The sequence below is a fragment of the Embiotoca jacksoni genome, unplaced genomic scaffold, assembly GCF_022577435.1.
Source record: "Embiotoca jacksoni isolate LCO1_2020_lvr unplaced genomic scaffold, fEmbJac1.0.p SCAF_13, whole genome shotgun sequence".
In the NCBI taxonomy this organism is placed as follows: Eukaryota; Metazoa; Chordata; class Actinopteri; family Embiotocidae; genus Embiotoca; species Embiotoca jacksoni.
This window is the reverse complement of record NW_027185263.1, coordinates 2,257,175-2,273,049: the sequence shown is the minus strand read 5'-3', so window position 1 is coordinate 2,273,049 and position 15,875 is coordinate 2,257,175. Positions and strand designations below refer to the sequence as shown.

The 15,875-nt window shown below is 44.4% G+C and overlaps 1 protein-coding gene across 1 annotated transcript in view; it reads right to left on the bottom strand.

The window, feature by feature from the left end:
• Positions 1–890: 890 nt before the first annotated feature.
• myo7ab (myosin VIIAb) overlaps positions 891–15,875 on the bottom strand; it is a 29,880-nt gene continuing 14,895 nt past the window's right edge. The window contains exons 17-49 of the mRNA XM_069145881.1: positions 14,488–14,625; positions 13,900–14,058; positions 13,535–13,627; positions 13,001–13,095; positions 12,678–12,762; positions 12,344–12,562; positions 10,730–11,047; positions 10,329–10,553; positions 9,734–9,913; positions 9,557–9,646; positions 9,202–9,329; positions 8,980–9,106; positions 8,672–8,791; positions 7,813–7,986; positions 7,463–7,690; positions 7,199–7,369; positions 7,008–7,125; positions 6,779–6,905; positions 6,064–6,233; positions 5,778–5,968; positions 5,478–5,602; positions 5,242–5,399; positions 4,969–5,122; positions 4,663–4,818; positions 4,483–4,588; positions 3,979–4,092; positions 3,608–3,695; positions 3,405–3,511; positions 2,903–3,088; positions 2,506–2,622; positions 2,284–2,367; positions 2,030–2,149; positions 891–1,427 (exon numbers count right to left, since the gene is read on the bottom strand). Coding sequence (XP_069001982.1) covers positions 1,335–1,427; positions 2,030–2,149; positions 2,284–2,367; positions 2,506–2,622; positions 2,903–3,088; positions 3,405–3,511; positions 3,608–3,695; positions 3,979–4,092; positions 4,483–4,588; positions 4,663–4,818; positions 4,969–5,122; positions 5,242–5,399; positions 5,478–5,602; positions 5,778–5,968; positions 6,064–6,233; positions 6,779–6,905; positions 7,008–7,125; positions 7,199–7,369; positions 7,463–7,690; positions 7,813–7,986; positions 8,672–8,791; positions 8,980–9,106; positions 9,202–9,329; positions 9,557–9,646; positions 9,734–9,913; positions 10,329–10,553; positions 10,730–11,047; positions 12,344–12,562; positions 12,678–12,762; positions 13,001–13,095; positions 13,535–13,627; positions 13,900–14,058; positions 14,488–14,625 — 4,764 coding nt within the window. The 3' untranslated portion in view covers positions 891–1,334. The remainder of the gene's footprint in view (positions 1,428–2,029; positions 2,150–2,283; positions 2,368–2,505; positions 2,623–2,902; positions 3,089–3,404; positions 3,512–3,607; positions 3,696–3,978; positions 4,093–4,482; positions 4,589–4,662; positions 4,819–4,968; positions 5,123–5,241; positions 5,400–5,477; positions 5,603–5,777; positions 5,969–6,063; positions 6,234–6,778; positions 6,906–7,007; positions 7,126–7,198; positions 7,370–7,462; positions 7,691–7,812; positions 7,987–8,671; positions 8,792–8,979; positions 9,107–9,201; positions 9,330–9,556; positions 9,647–9,733; positions 9,914–10,328; positions 10,554–10,729; positions 11,048–12,343; positions 12,563–12,677; positions 12,763–13,000; positions 13,096–13,534; positions 13,628–13,899; positions 14,059–14,487; positions 14,626–15,875) is intronic.

The window sequence follows — 15,875 nt, the reverse complement described above, 5'->3', positions numbered from 1 at the left end:
TGTTGGTGCAGTTCTCTGGCTCATAAAGATGTTGAATAGTTTTAAATAGTTTTAAATAGTTGAAATGAAACGAATGTGAACGTGCACTTTGCAAAATGTAATTTATTCATTGCTACTTAAAGATATGTGGTCACATCGTGGATGAAACAATTTCTGCTTCATAAACATTGTCCAAAAACAGTATTGTGATTATGACTAGATGCTTAAAAATCAATGCTAATTCTTCATATATTTAGAAAAAAAACAAAACAAGACATATGAGAATAAAATCATTCACCATCTACAGTTCACACGGAGACGCTCTGAAAACAAACTACTGTGGATCGACTCAAACAAAGATGGTGTTTGAATTTGGTGGCAAAAAAAATTTGGGCTGTTACTTTGCACGTGCACGACTAACGATGCAATAAAATACAAATACAAATTATTCGTAATTCCTCCACACTGAAGCTACGTTTAAATCCAGATCGTAACTCGAAATTCTTTTGCATTTGATTTGGTAAACTGCAACGGTTGATTTTTCTTAAATATTTTGAAGTTAGCTGGATAACGTTGGAACAACTCGAAGGATAAATAAGGAGCTACTTAACAGACAAACAAACAAAAAAAAAAACAACAAGAAAACTTTTTGGGGGATTTTGGTGTGACGGGACTTCGCAGCTGTTTCAGGAATCGTTCGTTTTTTTTTTTACAACCATCTAAAGCAGCAGTTTGAGATTAAGGCTCGTATTTATGAAGCGTCACAGAGTCACTCGCAAAGGACTTGAAAGTATTTGGCAGCTTTTTTAATTCATTGATTATTTTTCTTCTTGCAAATGTGCCAAATTTATTTTGTATGGTTTTCAAAGAAGAGAATTTGTCTGAAGGATCTTTTTTTTTTTTTTTTTTTTTTTTTTTTTTTTAACCATTTTCTGATTTATTAGGAATATAATTGCAGCTTTATAGGAGTCATTTGGACCAATTTCCTGCTCTGAGACACTCGATAAATACGGGCGGAGAGATTTTTCTGCTCAGCCGTCTCATTTTAGAAAAACATTGCGACATTGATTTCAATCTCAAGAAGTCTGCGAGTCGTTGCACTGAAAGTTCAACACGTAAAACTTAAACCTCACTGCTAATGTAATGACACACGACGCCGCGTAACATGTGGCGTGTTGGGAAAAGGTCATTTAAAGGCAAAAAGGTGAGTTTTAAGACAGGGCCAATGCATAATAACAGAAATGAAAATGTTGGCATCACAGCGCCGACGTCCACCAACACGTCTGTTTGCATGTTTACAGACTCTCTGTGTGCGTGATTGATTGACAGCGATCGATGAGTTTCCAGTCGCCTGCTCAATTGCTGTTGCCCCGGGCGGTTCGCTGTTTGGTCATTGTCGTCAGCATCTGGCTGATGTAAGAGGTCAGGAGGTCGTCCATTTTGTAGCCCTGAAAGATGAGGACAGGTTTGATTATTGTGATGCACTTTTCACAGAACAATGTATAATTTCCAGTTTTTTTTTTTTTTTCCGTTTGATCAAAAGTTTTGCCGTGAATTTATAATTGTTGCTTCCTGGGAATATATTGCTCTAAATTCCTGTTCATATTCCTTAATTTTGTCTCCCGCTTCTGTCGGTGATTGTGTGCTGCCGCGACAGAGGTGAACTACACTCAGTAATGTCCCTGAACGCCTCATGCCTTGAGAGATGGATGTAGGCTCACCAACCACTTTAATAGGAACACTAGCGTGCTCTAATGCAATTCCCTCAAGCGTTTTAAGGGAGGTGGACAAAATAATAGGAACACTACTATGTCAATAATAAAGCTGAATTTGTAGCAGAGCTGTTGTACTAGATTGCATTAGATTACACAGGTGTTCCTAATAAAGTGCTCTGCAGGCGTAAACCTGAAGCTAACGTGTTGCGTTCACTGCACAGGTTGCAAAATATGCCATTTTGACATATCTAGACTTTTATTTTGAAAGTAAATGACCCAGACTCTTATTTTCTACTCGTTCTGACCGGAGTCGGAGGAAACAGAGGCTCTCTCACCAGTGCGGTTTCACACAGCAGCTTGCTGCCTCGCACCAGGTTTCCGATGGTGATGTGGAAGTACGTGTTGCCGCTGCTCCAGTTGGAGATTTTGGTGAAGAGGTGAGTGGTGAGGATGTCCTGCAGGAAATATAACGAGTCACAGATAAACACAGATTCACAGCAAAGTCCTCTTTCACACCTCAAACATCCCCCAAAACTGATATTTTTAGATTTAAATATTAATGTGTACAAACGAATTAAAGTGCACCCACCTTCGACTTGGGATCGATCAGACTGACTCCATGTTTGTTGATCGCTATCAGGAGGGTTTCTGGGTAATTTGGATCCGTTGTTTGCTGCAGAAAAAAACACACATTTTCACAGTGTTGTGTCACTTTCTGAAATTGCCGCAGGAGGAAATCGATGAGCGCAACAGGCCCTCTTATCGTATTCATGACGAGCTTCTATAAATTATTACGGCCTAACGTCGTTACCTTGACTTCAAAGAAGGCAGAACCGAACGTGGGCCACTTGTAGATGATTTTCAGGAAGGAGAGTTTGGCTTCTTCGCCAGTCTTCCCTGAGTGCTTGTTGAAGAGAGACATGATGGACTGAAAACAGGAAGATGACACATTAATTTATACACTTCCACCATCTCAGACAGACATTAAGTGGGAGTGCTTTACCTCTAGTTTGTCATGTTTTATTCATATTTGATTAACTATCGATCCTTGGTGTATTTTTAGAGGACCAAAGTACATTAAAGTGAATGACAGCATCCACCTATGAAATCTTAAATATGTGATTTGACCTTAAAGAAAAGGTTTTAAAACTTTAGTGAAGAACATTTTTAGATTTTGTGTGGAGACGTGTTTTACTGCCGCCGCTCACCCTCTTCCAGTCGTCGGGGGACAGATGTCTCATCTGGTCCTGAGGGACGAGCTCCTTCAGGATCTTGGACATGTTGTGGAATTGGGATTTATCGTCCTCGAACTTCGCCCTGTAGATCAGCGCCGCCAGCTGGTGCACCTCTTCCTTCGAACACTTGTGGTAGCCACGCAGATACTTAGGCAGCTCCTGTAGAGAAAAAACAGTCGCTGGTCAGAAACTGCATCATTTATATGTATTTTTTTTTTTTTTTAAGCTGCTCAGTGGCGCTAAATTAAGATTTTTTTCATTCTCAGACCCACTAACATTGTCCCTAAACTCAAACAGACCCTGAAAGTGGCTTTAAAATAAGGTGGCGTCCAGTGCCACATACAGTATCTACACAAATCATTCCTACTCTTATTAAGACTGTCTCCATTTAGTTTTTTTTTTTTTTTTTATCCATTTTTGGTGTTTTTTGTTTGTCTCGGGCCAAAAAGTTTTGTTAATTCAAGCTGAGACTCACTTGGTAGTAGTGGAAGATGGAGTCGGCCATGGAGTCTTTTCCCGGCACGGTGTTGGTCCACAGCTTCTTCATGAAGAACACCTGATAGGTCAGCGAAGGCATGACACCTGCGCACCCACCACCAACCGGGACACGATAAACCGTTACGGCAAGAAGTATCAGCGAGAGGACGAGCTTCGAAAGATAAAAGCTGATGGTTTTACCGTCTTTTACATGTCTGGCTTTCTTGATCCAGTCGGTCAGGTGCCTCACAAAGTCAAAGAAGAAGTCGCCGTCCGGCACACTGATGACCTGCAACACCAGAAAAATCACAATGAAAGGCAGGAAGTTGTCTGCAAGCGTGCCTAATCTCAGACAATCAGATTGTACATCGGAGGTAACTAAAGGATGCGGGAAAAGTGACCGCAGCTACAGAACCATGGAAGGTTTACTGTCGGGGCCCGAGGGGTCGGGGAGCCCCTGGTCCCAGAGCCTCAGAGGGAAGTCACAGCTAACATTGAAAATAAAGAACAACAAAGAGAAGCAAAACAACAGAATTATACCATTATAATTAGGCCACAGATCAACTCGTCACCTTGTCAGTGATCTTGACGAAAAGACTGAAGCCCTCGGAGGTTTTGAGCAGAAGACGTCCGGAGATGTTGTGGCAGAAATCTTTGGCCTTCGTGCTCGACTCCACCTCGAACACCTGCGAACAAAAACACCAAAATGAACGAACGACATATGAAACTATGCAGAAAAATGTGAATTTGGATTTTTTAAAAATTCCCTGTAGAAAGTTTACAGAGGATTCAAAGAGTATATGATGTATATAATGTACTTAAAAAGTTGATACTGTTCTATACAAGTATAATTTTATAATATTTTTGGACCAATTAAATAATGCTTCTTTACACAATTAAAAGAGAATCTGTGTTAAAGGAGCAGCGTGCAGGATTTAGTGGCATCTACTGGTGAGCTTGCAGATTATAACCAACTGAACTCGACGTAACAGCCCCAAATTCAGCACCAGGCACAAACTCACAGGAATAAAACGGGATATAATAAATGTGCATTTTGAACTTTAGCGGTCACCGACCTCGTCCGAGTCGTCGGGGAAGTAAACTTTGTGGAAGATCTGAGTGGTCTTGTGCTGAATGGCCTCCACCTCCACCAGGTGAGGGGGATACTTCCTCGATCCGTTTCTACAACAAACGGCAGAGAGATGAAGCGACTGCCGGGCGAGCGAGACGGAGGAAGAAGGAACGGCGCGTGTTACCGTAAAGCTTTCTGCAGCCGCTGCATGCAGTCTGGAGCCAGAGGATAATGTTTCTTGGCCTGGAGGAACTTCTGCACGTGAGGCAGCAGGATGTTACTGGGAGGAAACAGACCGGTGCAGAGCCACAGCAGCTCCCAGCCCTTCTCCTCGCTGTACCTGCACACAGACACACCGACGGCGGTCAAACAGATGCGTATTTTGTGGCACGGAGAGATTCACGCCCGGAACGTGTCGGGGTTGTTTTCCGATTCACGGTAAAATACGTAAAAACAAATCTTTGCCGATTTCTGCGTGTTTCCGACCTACTTGATGTGATTGTCTGTGAGCTGTTTGAGAATCTGACAGAAGATTTCGTCTTTGAGCGGCTCGGCCTTCAGCGCTCCTTCGAATATCTGATCGGTGAGCTCGTTGACCGAACGCACTCGTTTGGACGGGTAGTCGCCCATGTACTTCATCACTGGTGCACGGACACGGTTAAGGCCAACAGACATAACAACATTTCTGCAATTTTTGTATGATTTCTCTAAAAAAATTTTTTTTAAATCAAACGACCTGTTTAACCTCCGCTAAAAAGGATATATATGAAGGCCACGCAGGCCTCCTGGGCGAGCTCCTCGTGAGCCAGGACTTTCTTCAGCAGCGGCTGTTTGAGAGGCTCCCTGGTGCAGCTCCACAGACGGTCCTTCCCCCGGGCTTTGGAGATCATCACCCTGCTCAGAGTGCTCTTAGGAGGCAGCCTGGAAACATGCAGCGGTGGTTAGAGGAGACACATTTTCACATTACAGTTAATGAGTCCCTCCAGATTTTGTTTGCACCTGAAGTAGTCGTAGGAGAACTCCTCCAGTGTGTAGGCCTTCGCTCTGTCCTCTTGGTCAGACGGGTTCAACTGGGACAAACTGATAGACTCACGCCTCTGATCAGGAGTCATCGTCACGAGAGCCTGAGACAGAGTCAAACAGACGGTGGCTTCACTTTCCCCAGTTAGAGATCCAGCCCTGACGTGATTCCTGAAATCAACACTGCACTGAAGAACAGCGCCCTCTTCCTGTTCTGCGCTGTAAAACCGAGCCGAGTGCGAACAGAAAAAGCTGATTAATGTTGTGACCGACACTCACCACCAGGTCGTACTGCGGCTTGGTGATAGTCGGCAGCACATAGACACAGTCAGCGGGGAAGTCTCCTCTCTGCCTGGTCTTGTCGTTGATGCCGTGAGCCCAGCCGGAGTTCATCACGTGCTCTCCGTCATGTTCGTCCAGGATGATCAGATCGCCTTTGGAGAAACTCAGGAAGGTGGAGTCCACCCCCGCTGACGGATGGAGATTTAAAAAAAAAAAAAAAAAAAAAAGTTCACGATTCAGCTCATAAATGTGCAGTTTTCGGTTTCCCATGACTGAATCTCACCGGGGTTCGGACAGTCCAGCAGTCCCACCACGTACTTGGACCTCTTCCTCAGACCATCGAGGAAAGTGACCACCAGGTCGCGGATGTCCTCTGCGTTGTTGGAGGTGAACGTGTACTCGTCTCCTTTGATGGTGGCCAGAGTAAAACTCTGGCCCTGGAGTTTACCCCCTCTGGAGAAGAAAAATGTTAGTTTAATCCACGCTTTTCTGGCCAGTTATTCACACGTTAGTTTTCCTGTAAATTCTCTAAAGAAATATCGTATTTTTGTTGGAAAATGAATCCCTGGACCGAAGAATAAAAATGTTATTAGGTGGAAGCAAAGCAGCTTGTAACCAGTTTATTCTTAATCTAAAAACCGAGCAAGGTCTGTTGAATCCATGCGAAGTACAACATAAATAAAATGATCGTCATCCCACATGTAGACGAGTACATCGTCGGCATACGGTCAAATACGGCGCACTGCTTGAGCTACTTCTGAGAGAGCAGAATGATTCTTGTGGCGTCAATAAGACAAGAAAATGTTTTGGTAGTTGCAATTAAGGCAATTATACAATACATATTTCTAATAACAAAACGTGACAAGTCTATATTTTGTAGTAAAGATGAGAGTGGGTAATTTTTTCAGATCTCACCCTCAGATACATTTCATACATAATCTCGACACCGTGTTTTATTTCTAATCGGAGTTCCTCGGAGGACACGCTGCCTGTCGTACCTGCTGCTGGACACCGCGGTGATCTCGGGGAAAGACAGCTCCAGAAGGACCTGCTCCTGTTCGTCCACAAAGTAAACCCCGGTCCAGTTCACCGCCACGATCACGTCGTTCTTGGGCAGACTGGGTCCTGTGAACAGACGGCGTCACGGTACATGAAAAAAAAAAAAAAAAACGTACTTCAAAATGAGATACAGTGTGTGTGGGCTGTTTGAGCCTTTGTGGCGCCAACCTGAGAATTTGAAGGCCTCGTAGAAGCGTGAGAAGAGTAAAGGCCACTTTATACGAGCGAAATCCACCACGTCCTCCTTCACCCTCTGTGTGTTCAGCCTCCTTTTAGTGTGTGATCCCTGCACGGTGAGTTACAGTTAGTTAAACAGCAAAAAATAAAGGACGAGTCGGGTTTATGTGAGCGGCAGACACCTTTTTGTGGGCGCAAACGATGAGCTGAACCCATTTCTCTGCAGTCTTGTTGGAGTTGATCTCTCTGTCGGGGATGTAGGACGAGATGAGGCTGAGCAGGCGGTCCTGGAGGACCTCGGAGCCGTAATCCACGAAGTACTGCTGAGAGGCCAGCTCGGCCAGGTCCTCCTCCTACGGGAGATGCGAAGGGACGGCGTGAAGGGACGATCGGGAGGAAACAAACCCAACACCCGCCCGATCGACACACAGCGCACGGCAGCTCACCCTCTCGCAGCGGTACTCTCCGAATTTCACCCCTCGCACGATCTGCTGGTAGATGAGGTTGGTGGCGATGCAGTCCTCGCCGGGGTTGTGCCAGGGGTTGAAGATCTCCTTCCTGAAGAACAGCCTCCAGGGGGCGTTCCTCTCCTGGGCGCCCTGCTCCTTCGCGTACTGCTCGCACTGCGAGACGGCGTCCATGACGTGGTCGCTGCCGCTGCCAAGCGACGACACCTGACGAAATAACAAACAAACAAAAAAAAAAACGGTTTATACCGCCTCCATCATATCGGAGAAAACTGAGTGTGTTTCTTTTAAGGAGAGGCTGATACGGCGTCCCACTCAGGGGTTTTTACCTTGTCAAACAGAGCGATGTACAGCGAGAAGCCGAAGCGGTCTCTCAGGTTGATCTTTTCGGCCAGCGCGTTGCACAGCTCGCTGGCCGTGGTGGCCGAGTCGGCCAGCAGCGTCTTCGTGGTGCCGTCCATGAACGTCACCGGCAGCATGATGGGCTTCTTAGACTTCGTGGCCTGGCGGCAAAACAAAATCGGATTCAAGCATTTTGAAAACAAACTGTAGTCTCATTTAAAAATAAAAATAAGTAGGTTGAGTAAAAATAAAAATAATTTTATGACTTATTTCACTATGTTTCAAACCGGACTAATTCATTTCCACCTCAACCAGGCACAGAAACAAACATATAAAACGTATTAATTAAACGTGAAGCTATAAAAAAAAGAAAAACATGTCTGAAAAAATAATAAATACATACAAATATAATATAATTTTGTCACATGAACTGAGCAAATATTGCAAATATTTGGTGGAAAAGCAGTAGATATGTTGAGGAGTTATTTATTACAATATCAAATTTTCTTTCAGCATTTCTGAACTAATTGTATTTTTCATGATATCTAGTTGGAGACGGGTGTACAGATGGAATCAGTCAAAGGAAATGGAAGTCAAAGTTGTCATGTTTGGTGTATTGATTGATTTACGATGTCAAATCGAAGCCCGTTTTGATCCGCTACCGTTTGCCCTGTTAAAGTTACTGCATTACTCATTAATACAAAACTCCTTAAAACTTCCTGTATTGTTTCAAATTAAAAGCCCCCCGGAGTTTCAGTAGCAGCAAACCCTTCATTTCTTGACAAGGCTTTTATTTTGAAACATTTACAGGAAACCTGTCGTCACCGAAGAAGTAACGCGCGATACCTGCAGTTCCAGCCAAGATGGCGGCTGCGTCCGTGTGCGGTTGACAAACGTCCTCCTCAACCTTTCCTCGCAGTACGGAGCGTAACCCGGAGGGCCGTTGACCAAAAACGTCCGTAAATACTGGAGAGAGAGGAATAAAAGAGTTCGAGAAAACTTTCATTAAATCACAATCAAACATTAAAGGTGGAAAATGACAAAGAAATCAAACCACATTCATATTTTTTGGAGACAAAAGAAAAGACATCACAGAGACATAACTATGAAATGACTGCAGCAGTTTTTGCATCGTGTGATTTCGGGTTTCTTACTTTGACAAACTTCTCGGAGGGGGCGAAGCAGCCCACGCAGAGCGACAGCAGGATCCACCCGCGGGCGTGGCTGCTCTTCGACGGGTTCTGGATCAGCTGTTTGCAGATCTGACAGTAGATCTCATCCCTGAGACACACAGGAGAACAACAGCTCAGCAAAAAACAACAACAACAAAAAACAACGGTGACGTTCAAAAAAAGAGCTGAGATCCTCTGAGCGACCTGAGGGCCGGCCGCAAGATGCCGTTGCCGATGATGAAGTGCAGTTTCTCCAGGTTGGAGGTGGGTCGTTCCTCCAGCATGCTGTTCCCCTGGAGGCCGTAGTCGCCCTCCGTCAGCCGCCGGGTGACCTGCAACAGTCAGGAGACACTTCATTGGAAAAAGCTTTGTGGTTTCTTGGGGTTAAAATTCACAGGATCCTTTTATTTTTTATTTTTTTTATGAAGATGGAGGAGGTTTAATTGTTGTTATTAAATTCCTGTTTCTACACTTCTGTTCACTTTAATGTGAAATATTTAAAGTATTTTGCTGTTTTTCCAGCTAAATGCTGAAACAAAATTTCTGATTTGGGTCTCACCTCCTCTGTGATCTTGGATTTCCTCTTCAGCGTGAGAGACACCAGTTTGTGTCTGACGCTGTTCCTCTTCTGGACGTCTATGGAGCTGTTCTGTAGACACAAACGTGGGAGGACATTTTGAACGAGCGCCTCACAGATCTCACCGTCAGCAGCGAACGACGACGAGCGTCACCTCACCTCTCCCTCCACCACCTGCAGCTCCAGCAGCTCCCTCTTGTACGTCCTCTTTCCGAGGGTTTCGTAGATCTTCGTCATCACGGGGATTTTTTCGCTGCCGTCGTTGATGGTCATCTGGCATTTGGGCTCCGGGAGGTCGCCCATGAACCTCAGCACGGTGATCCACACGGCTAACGCTGCCTGGAGGACGACAGGGAGTTTAATTACAGCGTTAAACAACCGCTTTACAGTAAATCATCACCGCGTTTTTCAGAAAGAAGAACAATTTGAACAAAACAGCAGCCTCTCTTCTGGCTCACTTTATACATTTGGTCAAATTCTAAAGCACGAAACAGGAAGAGAGCGAGATTTCCAGCACCACCATTTTATGAAAGCACACATCTACAAAAATGGAAATGTTAAGAAATATTTCTCATGTTTTTTTTTCCATCCAAATCATGTTTATAATGTATCCATGAAAACATAATGTGAGGTGGAGAGGTCTGGTTCTGTCGGAGGTTTTTCCTTCCAGCTGTCACTCACGTGGGACTTGTTGAATTGTGGCGCTACATAGATAAAACTGAGTTGGACTGAAGGGGTCAGAGGTCAGCCTCACCAGCTGGTCTCCCTCGTCCTCGTGAAACAGCAGCGGCTGTTTGAGCGGCCGCCGGATGTAAGTGTGCGTGGAGACGCCCTGGAAGTACGTGGCGGAAAACTTGGAGAACTTGTACTCGGACAAATCCTCCTCTTCCTCCTCGGGTAACGGCAGAGCTTCATGCAGCTCCTCCTCCTCCTCCTCCTCCTCCTCGGCTTCCTCACCACGAGGCGTGTTTTCCAAATCCTGAAGAGACACAACGACATGCGAGATTGCTTTCTGCAGAGACGGTGGAGACCAAACCAGAGCTAAAAGGAGGGTGAGGATCATTTGAATTTGTTTAAAGTTATCGACATCAGTACGTTATATCGGGGGATGTGTGTCTCTGGAGTTCTTCTGTCCCTAAAGACATAAACACATACTTCAAATCCAGCTGGTGCTTGCCCGTCCTGGTTGGGCAGCGGCCCGGAGTTCCCCAGGAACCCAAACACGCGGTCGACCATGTCGGAGTGGTCGACGGGCTCCTCCTTCTCCCTCTCCATCTGCTCCAGCAGCTCCTTCTTCCTCCTGGCCTCCTCCTTCTCCTCCCTGTCCCTCTCCTCCTGCTGCTGCACCAGCTGGACCAGCCGCTCTTGGTGTTTCCTCTCGGCCTCCACTTTGGCCCGCCGAGCCGTCATCTGGTTCCGCAGCTGCTCCTCCTCGGCCCGCCGCTGGCGCTCGGCTTCCAGGCGCCGCCGCCGCTGCGAGGGGAGCGGAGAGAGGAAACAAAGGGACGAAGGTTCACAGAGGCAGGAAGGGTGTTACACTTATTCACATTTTACTCCTTATCGGTCTTTTTCTGACTATTAGTTTGTTTTAAACTACAGGAGAGGAGCTGAGGGGAAACATGAACATCTGAATCGACAACAACAGTCAAAGAACGTCAACTTTTCTTGAACACAACTTTAAAGTGCTTTTACCTTTTAACACTGTCTGACAGTAAATGCTACAAAAGAAAAAAAAAAATCTAAACTACCAATAAAAAACAGTGCACATGTCAAAGTCACGATGCTCTCTGACTGACACATGTGCATGTATGACACTGACAACATATAAAAGTCTCCGGTCCGTTTCAGGTCCACCAGCTGCTCCACCGACGGGCTCCCAGAGAGAGATCACCCTCTTCGCTGCTGGATCTCAGGAACCGCTCAGGAATTACTATCCAAAAGCTCAATTTAATAACAAACCGAGATTGAGCGAACATTTACAAAATAAAATTATTTATTTAGCAGAACAGTAAAAATAAAATGGCATTTTTACCCAGAACAACAACAAAAAAGGCTCACAAACATTTTTGTGTTTCACCAACAGACATGCCAACAAATGTTATAAAAAAAGGTTTTAAGGTGACATATTTTAGGCCCAAAGTGTTCAATATTACATAAATAATTATGCAAAACAAACCCCTTGTAAAATAATTTAAACTCCTGATTCAGACACTAACAAAAAGCCCAAACAAAAAATTGTGTATTTAAAAACTCATCTTCTTCACGTATCATCTGACTGATGTTGTGAGGTTGTGACTTTTTTTTAGGCAACTATGTTGGCAAAATATTCGAAAAAGAGATAAAGTTTGATTCTGAATCACCTTTTATTCTTTGTATCCTACCTGAAAATAAACCAGAAAATAATTTAAACTATTTATATACGGATCATTTTCCTATCTATGTTGGATAATACTGAGGATTTTGCTCTTCGTAGCAAGAAAAGGATCACAGTCAAGTACCGAGCAGTGGAAAGAAAAAAAAAAAAGAAAATATGAAGCTGGAGTCAGCAGATGGTTAGCTTAGCTTAGCATAAAGACTGAAAGCTTTCTGAAGTTAACAAACATCTAATTATGGCATCACATGAACAAAATAAGGTGTCAGTTTCTTTTTGCTCAAATCAAATACGGGACACTTGAACTTCTTTGTCCTCCCTCAGCACCAGTAGCCCTCTCTTTCTGGCACATTAACATCGTCATGCTGGTAGCAGTAGTAAACGTGATAACTCTTTACCTCTGCCCTGAGCCTCTGGCAGAGGCGTCTGGCTATCATGCCCCTGGTGTAGGCCTGGAGGGTCAACACGGCGCGGTGACGCCGCCCAAATGTCTGCCGGATGAGGTAGCCGCGGCAACGGGCTTGGATGAGAGTGACGCAGAGGCGAGTCGTCCGGTAGGTCCTGTAGTGCTTCCTCGACTTGTAGAGCGCCTGGAGGCGCACGAAGCCCGACTGCATCTGCAGGACGGAAACGCGTTTTACAGGTGAGGCATGATCATCTTTTATGTTTTGCGTGTTAATTATGTGGAAAAATCTAGAAAAACACGACACGTCGACGGGGAAACGGACTTACAATTTGGTAATTCTTCCTGCATCGATAACCCCTCCAGACCTTCTGAATGACGGTCACAGCGCACCTCAGTCTGAGGTAGTTCGTCCTACGAAGGAATAAAAGAAAAGAAACTATTTAAGATTTCAAACCTGAAATCCTGAAAATCCATCTTTTAGAGCTAAACAAGAAAATCTACAAACATATTCAGACGTGGCCAAAAATATTGATATGCTTCCATTATTCTCTGTTCTTATTTAAAAGAACAGATTTTTTTTTTTTTAGTCTTGCTGGACTTGAGGACCTCCAGAGATGATTATTGAAGTCTGTCCTAGAAGGTTTCTGACCTCTCTTTAAGTCCTCGCACGGCCTTCTGGATGAGGATGACCTTGTCGGTGATGGCGTTGTCCCTCTCGATCTCCAGCTGCATGTCGTGGTGGTCCTGACGGGGAACAAAACGAGACGAGGACAGGGGTAAGGAAGCAGGAAGGTTCAGAGAGACGGACGAACACCGCAGGAACTTTTTCCTGGTGTTCTCTGAACATTTTGAGGAACTCGGTAATAAGTTGACAATGTTGTTGACAATCACACCCTTTGCAAAAGTGTTTTGCAATGCAATAAATGTGCAATAAATAGCTCCCATTAAAACTGAAATTTGGGTTAAACTAAGAAACGTGAACCCTGAAGAGCGTATATTGCAGCTGGGAGGATTGTTTGTATGTTGACAGGTGTTAGGTGTTACTATTTTTCCTAACAACAGGCTGGTTTTTGATGTCTTTTGTTTTCATTTTTTTTAAACTGAATGAAACTGACGCAGGATTCAGAGACACGATGCTGAACCAACACCTAACACAACTCCTCTTTTACACGAGAAAAATAACCTTTAGGAAAATCTTGGTCTTTCCGATCTGCCAGTCGTCGTGTTTCCCGAGCCGGGCGAAGACGATCCGCTGGCAGGTTCCTCGTAGGTCCTCCTGGAGGGAGAGAACGGTGTCAAAATGACCACTCCCAGACGGTAAGGATTTTTTTTTACTTTGGTGTAGGGCTCAACGTGACAGTACACGATATGGAAAAAGGCGGGACTGATATTTTCTTATTAACGACAAAAACGTCAGGAAGTTGTACGTTAAATGTCAAAATGTGTCACTGTGTAGTTTGGGTGAACTGGTCCTTTAATAATAAAGCTACTAGCTCCTCTAAAAAGGTCTAACCGGGACAGAGCTGTAACAGAAGCTGTGCTGTTGACCTGTATGTGAGCAGGTTTGACGCCGGGCATCAGGACTCGGTAACGCTCCACAAACTCAGCGAAGCTGTATCTGATGGGATACCCGGCCCGCCGGATCCGGATGGTCTCCATCATGCCGGAGTAGCGCAGCTGACGAATACACAGCTCTCTGTCAAATAACTGAGAAACAACGCACAGAAACAGACGTTCAACGTTAGAATCAGAGGTTAAAGCTTCTCTGCAGCGCCCCCTGGTGGATGGATGAAATGATACGAATTAAGAAAAACGAAGGTTTGTTTTATACGAGTGGATCTCTCAATCATTGGCAAACTTATAAGCAACAACTATGTGCAATTGGAGATTAATCTAAATTACTGTTGTTTTCTAATTAATGAAAGTATCCTGCAAATAAATCTTTATTTTTGATTAAAACTGAGTGCGACGTGTGCACAACAATTAAGAACTTATCAAATATCAGCCTGACATTTTTTTTGTCAAAGAAAATTGTGTGTTAAATTACCTTTACTTTCATGGGAAGAAAATAAATGAAATAATCTATGAATTCATGCTTATAGATTAACATAAAACGCAGCGACAGACGACGCTCACCATCGGCTTTTTGAGCTCGTTGGGTTTTATGCAGCGAACGAAGAACGGCTGACACACGCTGAGCGTCCTCATCAGCATCTCCAGGGAGCGTTTGAACTGGCTGCTCAGGGTGGGAGAGCGCTTCCTCGTCTCAACGCCCTACAAACACACACACAAACACACTGTTACTCACACACACACACACTGACTGACTGACTGACTGACTGACTGACTGACTGACTGACTGTCCGTTACTGACCAAATAACAACGGCTCTACTTTCACACTTGTATGAAAAAAGTTGGCGAATATTTTGGTCCAAAACTTTTCAATATGATGCAGACTAATGATAAAAACACATTAGATCAACATCATGACAACAAAACTGCGCTGAAAGAACACGCTTATATTTTCTAATATTCTAATTGTTGCTGTCATTACGTTGGAGACGACCAGCCTTTCTGTTTTGTCACACACCTTAAGGTACACAGTGCAAACACAGGGGTGCACAGGTGCTGTTTCTACTGCACAAAACAGAACTACAAAAAAAAAATAAAAAAAATAGAAAGAGGTAACACAAACCCCCCCCCCCCCCATCAACACAAGGTTCCCCTGTGGTTTCTGCTACAACAACCTGTGGAATAAGAAGAAGGGCTTAAGGAGGCAAAGGGATGCCGCTAGGTGCATCTGTTAGAGCAAACACACACACGGGGGCGGGTGGGGGGGTGGGAGTGACCACGTGGTGCTGAAGGCTGATTACCTTGGGAGTGGGGGTGCTGGGCTGCTGATAGCCACACAGAAACTGATGTCAGAGGACAAGAACGGAAGAAACAGAGAAGAGACAGCAGAGTGAGAGGAGCGGTGTAGTACCGTTAGTACGACCCCGTCTCCAAAAGAGCTGGAAACCGCCGGGTGAAATGTCAATAAAAATAGAATGCGATGATTTGCAAATCCTGTAAACCCATATTCAACTGACGATAGACAACATGATAGACAACATGCCGAATGTTGAAACTGAGAAATTGTATTGTTTTATTGTTTTATGTGTTGTTTGAAACATGTTGCTAGCCGTCAAATTTAAAGTGATTAAATTTGACGGCCAGCAACATGTTTCAAAAAAGTTGGGACAGGGGCAAAAAAACAACAATTGGAAAAGTTGTTTAATCCTAAAAACAACACCTGGTGGAAGATCTCCCTACTAAGTAGGTTAACTGGCAACAGATCAGTCACATGATTGGGTATAAAGAGAGCATCCCAGAGAGGCGGAGTCACTCAGCAGTGAAGATGGGGAGGAGTTCAAAACTCTGGAAAAAGCGCAAGAGTTTGTGGATTTCATCCTCTACAGCACATAATATCATCAAAAGAGAAATCAAGGGACAAAACAGAAAACCAATACTGGATGGCAGTGAT